The sequence below is a fragment of the Petaurus breviceps genome, unplaced genomic scaffold (genome assembly GCF_028583685.1).
Source record: "Petaurus breviceps papuanus isolate PSGF00001 unplaced genomic scaffold, PetGlider_PUasm1.0 78, whole genome shotgun sequence".
NCBI lineage: Eukaryota > Metazoa > Chordata > Mammalia > Diprotodontia > Petauridae > Petaurus > Petaurus breviceps.
In genome coordinates, this window is record NW_027186502.1 from 3,358,097 (window position 1) to 3,368,108 (window position 10,012).

At 39.4% G+C, this 10,012-nt stretch overlaps 1 protein-coding gene across 6 annotated transcripts in view; it reads right to left on the minus strand.

The window, feature by feature from the left end:
• WBP11 (WW domain binding protein 11) overlaps positions 1–10,012 on the minus strand; it is a 35,127-nt gene continuing 25,115 nt past the window's right edge. For all 6 annotated transcript variants that reach the window (XM_069106115.1, XM_069106117.1, XM_069106116.1 and 3 more), the window contains 4 exons: positions 8,055–8,156; positions 7,317–7,616; positions 6,306–6,488; positions 1–1,048 (listed from right to left, as the gene is read on the minus strand). In XM_069106115.1, the coding sequence (XP_068962216.1) occupies positions 615–1,048; positions 6,306–6,488; positions 7,317–7,616; positions 8,055–8,156 (1,019 nt within the window). In that variant the 3' untranslated portion in view covers positions 1–614. The remainder of the gene's footprint in view (positions 1,049–6,305; positions 6,489–7,316; positions 7,617–8,054; positions 8,157–10,012) is intronic.

The window sequence follows — 10,012 nt, forward strand, 5'->3', positions numbered from 1 at the left end:
TTTATTTTTATAGAACATTTATTTCTTTTATGAGACATTCAAATTTTTTTTTTGTCATTGAGAAGTCACCTCAATTAATACATATGTATAGTCCTCCCCCAACATCCTGCTTCATAGTAGGGAAATGAAGCTGTGATCCATTTTACTACAAGTAAAATGTTACAAAATATTTACAAGGAAAGTTAAAAATCAAACAAAACCAGAAGCAAAAACACAAAAAACACTGGATGAAATGCATTGGTTCCTAACAAATATCTATTCCAGTGGCTTAACAAACCCACTTAAGAATTTCAAAAATAAAAGTAGACACTAAAATCCTGTCTATCTCATGCCTGCAAAGAAAAAAGGAAATGGTGATGGGTAGAGTAGAGATATGAAGGGACACTGCTATAGAAGCTTACCAGTCTACTCTGAATGAAACATCTTTTCTTCTGTGCAGTGTCTGACCAAAGCTAAATAACAGTAAGACAATTCTTGGATTGAAGTTAAGAAATGCTCTGACAGAGTAAAATTCCTCTGCACTCGGGTCCAATATATAAGAACTCCTTCCTCTATGAACCATGTTTTCTAATATGAATTTGTGAGATTAAAACCTCCCCTGCCATCATAAGCCATCACAGCAGCCCCTCCATCTCTTTCATGAAGGCTTCATACACATCATCCTTGGTTTGTACTGAAACAGGAGCAGAAGGGCCAGATTTAGGGACTGCTTTGGCAAGGGGTAAAGCAGAATCCTCTTCTGACTTTCTTTGGGGAGCAGCAGTAGCTCCTTTGTTTTCTCGTCGAACCCTCAGTGCAGTGGGCACAAATCTGGTAATTTCTGCTTTCGGATTGGTGATCTGTGGCTTGGCACTGATGGTTGCTGTGGCTTTCTTCTCAATAGTGGCTGCACTGGTGTCATCCACTTTGGGTCTCTGGATCAAATTAGGTGGGGCACTTAAAACCCCTGGATTTGGCAAGGGAGCTGGTGGAAAGAGCCCAGGTGGAGCAGGTCCAAGTGGAGGCACCAAAGGTGGGCGCATCATACCAGGACGAGGGGGAGGGATACCTAGTATGAAGAAAACATGAAAAATGAAAACACCGAGAATCACCTAAATAAGCTTTTTAAAAACAGTGACAGAATTTATGGGGCAGATATCATGGAAAGAAAGTCTTCACACTGACATCCTTGGCCTTATTCAGTGTTCTTACCTCCTCACACAGCCTTCCATTATTTGACAACTGGGTGATTACAAACTTGTTACCTCATGTGAATTTGACCTTCATGATACTGCAGGGGCAGTTAGGTGGCACAGTGCATAGAGTGCTGGCCCTGGAGCCAGGAAGACTCATTTTCCTGAGTTCCAATCGGGCCTCAGACACTTACTAGCTGTGTGACCCTGGGCAAGTCACAACCTTGTTTGCCTCAGTTTCCTCATTTGTAAAATGAGATGGAGAAGGAAATGGCAAACCACTCTAGTATCTTTGACAAGAAAATCCTAAATGGGGTCACAAAGAGTTGGGCATGACTAAAATGACTAAACCACAACAAATATTATGCGGCAATCTTTTTATCATTCCTTCACTATCACACAGTCCCCTCAAAGATCATTCCAAACCTTCTACACTTTCTCAAGCCCAAAACACTAGCTCCACACTCAGTCAACTCTCAGTATTGTCCTCCATTCCTCACACTAGTGAAAAAAAATTGAAGCCCTGTAATGGGAATGTAAATTTGGAAGATCTTCCCTGCCCCTAGGCTAAAGTGCACCTGGGACCTGGGGTGGGAGGCTTGTTTTTCAGTAGATACTTCTTGATTGGCCAGTGGGTCAATAAGGTTGTTACATTCTCTGAGCCAGGAGAAGGCTATATAAACCCTGATGTGTAGCTTTGTTTTGGGGCTCACTTTGAGAAGTGTTCTGTGATTTGATGAAACTCTGGGAAGCCATTGTTGAGAGTCACCCGGCTTTGAAACCCAGATGCTGATTTGGTATGGATATAATGGTTGGACAGTTTGGAAACTGTCTACTTGATCTGTTTCTCTGTCTTGATAATTCTGTCTGTATATTCTGAAGTTCGGGGTGCTGACCTTTTCCCCCTGAAGTAGGTAAACAATACATATTTGACTGATTAAAGTAAGCTTGTTAACCCATTTTGAGTTGCTTTCCTTTAACAAAGCAGATCTAAGAACCTGTGTTGGCAGCAAACCCTGGGGAGCTTGAGGTGCTTGCTGCTACAAGCCTCTCCTAAACATCACCTCAAAATGCTTTTATGTCATCCTATTTCTCTCACTTGATTCAGTGTGAGGAAAAGATAATCCTACTTTGTGCAGTGGAACTAAAGATAAATTAGGAGTCCGAAGCCTTGGTTTGAATTTGGGATTTGTCACTTAACTAGCAATATGACCTTGGGTAAATCATTTAAGCTGTCTGGGCTCATTTTCCTCATTTGAAAAACAGAGATAATACTTCTAGTGCTTCATTTCTCTAACCAGGTGCGATGAAGATCAAATGAGACAATTTATGCAAAAGGGCTTTGTAAACCTTAAATTACAACATAATTATCGATTATAATTTTCTTTAAAATAAGGCACTGAATTAGAGGGCCCATTCCAGCTCTAAATCATTTTTGCAAAGATGAATCCTTTTGTTTGTGTCTTTAATCCTATTCCCTTACATTACCTTAGGAAGCTTACCCTTTCAATCATCTCTAATCTTTCCTAGATCTTAACAAGAACAACAAAAACTTATTTGCCGGTGATAGAGTAGGCTTTTAATACTTTATTGATGATCCCCTCAGGCTGTCTTTTATCTCTTCTCTTTTTCCACTGATAAACCCCTAGGAAAAGGAGTTTTGACACTATGCAATACTTTCTTTTCTCTTAGATTTCTTTCCCCTGGCTTCCTGATACTAGTTTCCTAGTTTTCTTCTTATCCCCCGACTTCAGTCACCTTAACATCATCCATTTCATGCCCTTTAAGCATGACCATGGTCCAAAGATCTGTATTCTCTCCAATGGTGATTTCATCTGCTCTCATAGGTTCAACTATTACCTCTTTGCGGCTGACTTCCCAAATCTACATATTAAGACAATCTCCCTTAGATTTTGGCACCCCATTATCAACGACCTATTCAACATTTCTAAATAAACATTCTGTTGGCATCAAAAACTCATCAAGTCCAAAATGGAACTAATTAGCTTGTCCTCTAAACCTCTTTCCCAAACTTCCCCTTATTTCTTTTAAAATTTTTTTCTCAATTACATATAAAACAGAAATTTTTAACATTCACCTAAAATTCTTTTGAGTTTCAAATTCTCTTCCTCCCTCAATGAAAAGGCAAATAATTTGACAGATAATACATGTGCAGTCATGCAAAACATTTCCATTTCAGTCATGTTGCAAAAGAAAACATAGACCAAAAGCATAATAATAATAAAGTAAAAAAAGGATGCTTCAATTGTGTTCAGTCTCCATCAGTTTTTTCTTAGGAGGTAGATAGCATTTTTCATCCTTACTCTTCAAGAATTGCTTTGGATCACTGTATTGTTGAGAGTGAACCACTCACAGTTGATCACTGCACAATACTGTGGTTACTATGTACAATGTTATTTTGGTTCTGCTCATTTCACTTGGTATTAGTTCATGTGAGTCTTCCCATGTTTTTCTGAAAGTATTTTGCTCATCATTTCTTTTTTTTATTTGTTTCTGTTTTAAGGAAGGGGAGGTGAGACAATAGGGGTTAAGTGACTTGCCCAAGGTCACGCAGCTAGTAAGCATCAAGTGTCTGAGGTTGTTCATCATTTCTTACAGCACAACAATATTCCATAACAATTATACACCACAACTTGTTTAGTCATTCCCAATTGATGGGCACCCCCCACGGCAATTTCTCATTTTTTGCCACCACAAAAAGAACCTCTATAAATATTGTTATATATGCAGCTCCTTTTCCTTTTTCTGTGATCGCTTTGGGGTACAGACCTCATAGCGAGATTAATGGGTCAAAGGGTATGCACAGTTTTATAGTTTTTTGGGCACAGTTCCATATTGCTCTCCAGAATGGATCAGTTCACAACTCCACCAACAGTGCATTACAGTGCCCATTTCTATATAACCTCCAGCATTTGTACTTTTCCTTTTCTGTCATATTACCCAATCTGATAGGTGTGAGGTGGTACTTCAGAATTGTTTTAACTTTCATTTCGCTAATCAATAGTGATTTAGAGAATTTTTTTATATGACTATAGATAGCTTTGATTTCTTCTTCTGAAAACTGCCTGTTCAGACCATTTACTAATTGAGGAATGATTCGTAGTTCTTATAAATTTGACTCAGTTATCTATATATTTGAAAAATACGGCCTTTATTAGAGAACTTATAAAATATTTACCCCCAGTTTCCTGTTTCCCTTCTAATATTGGCTGCACTGATTTTATTTGTTCAAAACCTTTTTAATTTGATTAATCAAAATTATCCATTTTACATCCTGTAAGGTATTCCCTCCCTTGTTTGGTCATAAATTCTTTCCTTATCCATAAATCTGACAGGTAAAATATTCCATGCTCCCCTAATTTGCTTATCTTTTACATGTAAATCATGTACCCATTTTGATCTTATCTCTGTATACATGATGTGAACACCTCCTATTTCTTTTGAGGAAACCCCTACTTTTCCCGGAAACATAGGTTTTCAGTCTTATAGTCACCCTGCCTTTTCCATTTCCTTCACTTCTATAACCCTATATTCAACAATACCTTTTGCATCTGTCCCCTTTCCACTTGTGACCGCTGCCTCAGTTCAGGCCCTCAATACACCACTTAAGACTACTGCAATTTCCTCCTGTCCAACCTATACTCCACATAGCTGCCAAAATAACTTTCCTCAGGCAAAGGTCTGACTTGGACATTTCTCTGTTCTACATACGACAACACTCGGCAGTTACCCACTGTCTTTCTTTATAAGATACAATCTGGCTCTAATCTATACTTTCCCAAATTTACCTATTACTCTCCATCATGTCCTGTTTTAACCACTCGCTTAACAGCTTTGTTCAAATTGGATGAGCCACATATCCTTTCCTTCTGTGTAGTTTCAGAGACCACCTCTTATGTTCTGAATACACTTTCCTTTCCTCTACTTCTCAAGTTCCAGTTAGATGTTGGTCCTTAGATGTCCAATTACTTTTCCTAATCTTCCCCTTCCCCTGACAAATCTCTACTTTCTCAAATTAACACAAATTTGCTTATTTCTGCTATACTATATTTGTCCTTGTAATTTAAACTCCTAGGTGGCTGGGGTTTTTGTTTTTGGTGTCTGTCTAGTACATGTTAGAAGCTTGTGCTCTGCTGGCATGACCTTTCAAAAATAGCTCAGGGGTATCTCTATTATTTTATAATATATATTTATTTTAACAGAAATGAAGTGGAAGCCCAAATAACAGGAGAATTTTAAATATAAAGTGAAACTGGCAATTACTCTTTTTTCAAGTAAAAACTCAAATTTGATAATCACAGATTTTCTTGTTAGCCTAAATGAATCAATTCCATTGTTTAGAGTAGATACTGTTGAGGCCAAGTTTAAAAAGCTTGATTCCCAAATCCAAAAGGACATAATCTCATTCAAAGAGCTTAATTTACCTCCCTAAGCTTGGCTGGAATGCGTACAGCAACGAAAGGACAAAGATTATGACTGTATGATTTAACAGAATCTGACATCATTATTACAGAAATAGCATATGCTCTATTATTGCTTCACCAGTATTTTCCCCATATGCCAAGGATAAGAATTATATCTGAATATGAAGTAGTCATATTTACAAAATTTTCTGACTACTTCATTAAGAAAACTCTCAGTTTCTTAATTTAGACATGTCCGATGGTTTGTGTCGTACACAAGGCATTTGAAATTCTTAAAAATAACAGAAAATTATCATTAGAACGTCTATCTTATGATTAGCAAGCACTTGGATTCAGAGCACAGAAAAGTTTTGAGAAAGGAAAGGAAAAAGAGGCAGCAAGAGTGACAGTCAAACCCTGTAACCCTAGCAAATTCTAAGTAGCTAGCTGCTTGAGATCCTTAAATCTCGCAAGGTTCCAATGTGGTACTTTAATTTGACAAAAAGACTTAGTCACACTGAGGAGCTGTGGAAAGGCACCATGCAAATAAGGTAGAATTTTTCTTAGACTCAAATTCTGTAAATCTGATACTTTCTATGGCTAACAAAAAATGTATATATTCTATAAAGTCCTTCCTTACCCATGTAACATTGAGAAAAAATGATTAAATGGTCTTCTAACTTTGCTACACTACAATCTAATCCTTTACCTGGAGGTGCTGGGGGAGGTAGCCTCGGTGGTGGTCCTCGAGGAGGTGGACCAGGAGGAAGACCAGGAGGTGGGCCTGGTGGTGGACCAGGAGGTCTGCCTGGTGGAGGACCAGGAGGTAAAAGCCGGGGCAAAGGCCCTCGAAGTCCTGGCATTCCAGGTGGTCTTAAGAATGGAGGAGCTCCTGTAAAAGGAAAAATTATTAAATCAAAGTAAATTTGCTTACAAATGAAATGTCAGTACAAAGATAAACTATCACTTTAACTTAAGCATTATCTTGGAAAATTAACTGAAATTTGCAAATGAATATTATCTGACAAACTTATTCTTCTATAACTCTAAGATTTGGCACTGAGATAATGCTTGCTATCTCTTTGTGAGCAGTAACTAAAATAAAGTAGATAATTACAATGCAAACAGAACAAGTCTTTTAAAGCCACAAGGAAGCATATCAAGCAATGAGACATAGCTACGGAACACCGGGAGCCAGAATATCAAATACATTTTTCTGCGAATCACAGATGGTTTGGGTTAATAATTTAAGAAACATAATCAGCTATAAGAGGTTCTATAAATTATCAGCTGGAGTTTTAAATAACTATGTATTTATTACAAGACATTGTTCATTATCTCTTGGGGTTTCCATTTTAGAATAGAATGGACTACACTACAATTGAATTTCACCACAAATTCGCTAAATGTATGAAAACCAGAATTTTATAATCAAGGGTCTAAATGCCCCCAAATGCCTCCTACAAAAGTAATATCCACAGCCCTGATGCACCTGTGAGTTGGTCAAAAAATTGATTCTAACAAATACTTGAAGCTACCATTGATATGATTAGAGAAAATGAAGCAACTAAAAAGAGAAGTTTTAAAGAAAATGGACAACTGTTTAAGTATATAATGTTAGGAATGAATACTTCAAGTCAGGACTCCAGGATACACAGATGGCTCATTTATCCTGTAACCAATTTCCTGGGTAAAAGACTTGGATATCAAATATGTTTACCTGGAGGTGGACCTGGAGGAAGGCCAGTGGGTGGCCCAGGTGGTCGTAAAGGTGGAGCAGGTGGTGGTCCAAGAGGGGGTGGTCCTGGCATAGGAGGTGCCTGTATTTGAGCAGGAGGAACAGACTGCGGAGGTGGTTGCTGTTGTTGGGAAGCAGGAGATGATGATGCCCCATCAGGAAGAGATTCTTCTTTGTGCTGTTGCTGTGCTGTATCTTCTGACTCAGAGTCATCAGAATCCTCCTCCTCCTCATCGTCTGAAAATTCCTCCACTTCTCGCCCCTCTTCAGGAATTTCCTGACCTGTGAAAAATATACAAATAGACATTGGTGGTGGTAGACAGGTGGGAGAATGGTTAATTTACTTTGTATATCTCTTAGTATGGCAGCACCACAGAAGATACCGAAATAAATATCAGAAACAATGAGGTGAAGTTGAAAGTATGTGGGGGTCTTGGAGTCAGGGAGAGCCTGGGTTCACATTTACAAGCTGGGTTACTATATTAATACTTCTGAACCTTGGGTTCTTCAATTATAAATAGAGATAATACCTATGGTTCTGACTTTACAAGGTTTTTATGAGGATCAAATTAAATACGTAGTTTGTAACTATAAGATACTATATAAATGTCGATTATTATCAGTGTTTTCTGAAAATTGATGCTGATAAAAACAGGAAACATGATCAGATAATCATCCCTAATGAAAGGTTGAGAAAAAAACGGGTCTACTGATCTTCACCTGCCATTCTAAGCATCATAGCTTGAAGAGGTGTTAATTCCTTCATGTTCTTCTTTTTCTTTCGTGCTTTTCCAGGAACATCAGCAAATCGTACACTGAGACCTAAAAAAAAAAAAAACACTAAAGTTTAAACTGTACATCATGTTTCACAATTGCTGCTACTTCATTTTTTACTTCAGCTGAAACACAGATTTTGCTTCTCCCTTTAAAGTGTGAGTGAATCTTTCTGTTTTAAGTATGTTTCTTTAAGTGTGATTCTGCTTTCCTCTTCTGCTTTTTTGAGGGCAGGTACATCTCCCCCCACTTAGTTATATGATGATTAGTTGTGTATTTCCTTCCATCCTGTCCCTGTTTTCTAAATTTTAAAGAGTATTGTGCTTAGAACTAATCCCTCCCTTTGCCTACCCTTTCTTTTCCTCCTCCCTCCCATTGTTTCCTTATTGAATCAAATATATTTCTATACCCAGAAGCATACATGTATGTATATTCACTCCTTTAACCAATTCAGATGAATGAGATTCAAATGCTGCTTACTCCCCCCTTCCCTCGTTTGTATAGACTTCTATTTGTGTACCTGATTATGGGAGATAATTTTACTAATTCTTCCTCTACTTTTCCTTCTCCCTCTTTAGTATATTCCTCTACCCTTTTCCATTCTTTAAAAAAAAAAAAAAGTCCTTTTGAAAGAGAAATGACACAAAAGGGACTCTGAAAAGAAAAAGGCAGCAAGCTCCTAACAGCAGTGGTCCAAGGGTGGGGAAGAGCAGCACCCGAGGGTGCACTCGGGTTGCCTGCAGTGGGTGGGTGGGCAAGTGGCCCAGGTCTTCAGTGTTAGTCTCCTAGAGCCTGATACCAAGGCCCAAGCTGGCCCTGCTTCAAAGCAACACCCTCCAAGTGGCTTCTGGGCAGGCTTGGGTGAGGAGGAGCCAGGCAACAAACATCCCCTTTCCCTCCCTCCCTCTTTCCAGCCCATGTTTTCCCTTGGGTCATGTTCTGCCTAAAGGACCCTGTTCCCTGGTCTTTGGCTATGTGAGCAATGGGAGATTGGAGGGAAGGGGCCTTTCCTGGGGAAAAGAAGGCACTTATTCAAAAATTAAAAAAAAAAAAAAAGAAGACGACAAATCCAAAACCAAGATCCAAAAGAGCCCCAGTGTGAGGAAGAGGGATCCCAAGTCTGGGGTTGGCTGGGGGTGAGTGGGAGAAGAAAGGAGGGAGGGCCAAGGGCTGGCCAGCACTAGGGAGAGGTTCCTGCTTCCTGCTCCTCCAGGTGTGCTGACTCCCAGGGACTACTGGGGGCTTTCTTCTTTGAAGAGTCCATTCATGTTTCATTCTGGATATGTGTTCATACGTGGGGGTGTCTGCAGTTGTGCATGGGGGTATCTGTGGGGTTGGGTGTATGTGTGTGTACAGATGGCTGCTGGGGGAAAGGGGGAAGCAGGGCTGGGCTGGGCAAAGGCTCTAAGAGCTATACCCATGTGGTAGAGTGTGAATGGGCCAACCCAGTACTAATGAAGCCAGAAGCAAAGGTGTTATAGGGGTGCAGTGTCTGCAGCCCCTCCAGGGAGTTGGGGATCATGATGATGGTATTGGGGTCATGAGAAGCATGTCATTGGGGGAACATCAATCAGGGTATAGTCAGGGAGGGCACTGAGGCGGAGGGAGTTGTGGATAGGGGGCCCATTCTTCTTTTAAGGTCATCAAAACCTGATAGAACCACTCTAAGGCTGTCTGTGTAATTAAATCCCCCTCTATGACCCCAGATGAGTCCTGAGAGGCTATTTTTTATCACTTCTCTATATTAAAATATAAAGTTTATCTTTGTTCAAGGATAAGTGCTTAAGCTTGTCTACTTTTAAATGCTTCTTTTAGCTTCTGTGTTTGCATTTCAAATTTTCTACTCAGCTCTGGTCTTTTTATCAGTAATCCTTGGCAAGCCTTTATTTCACTAAAGATTCATT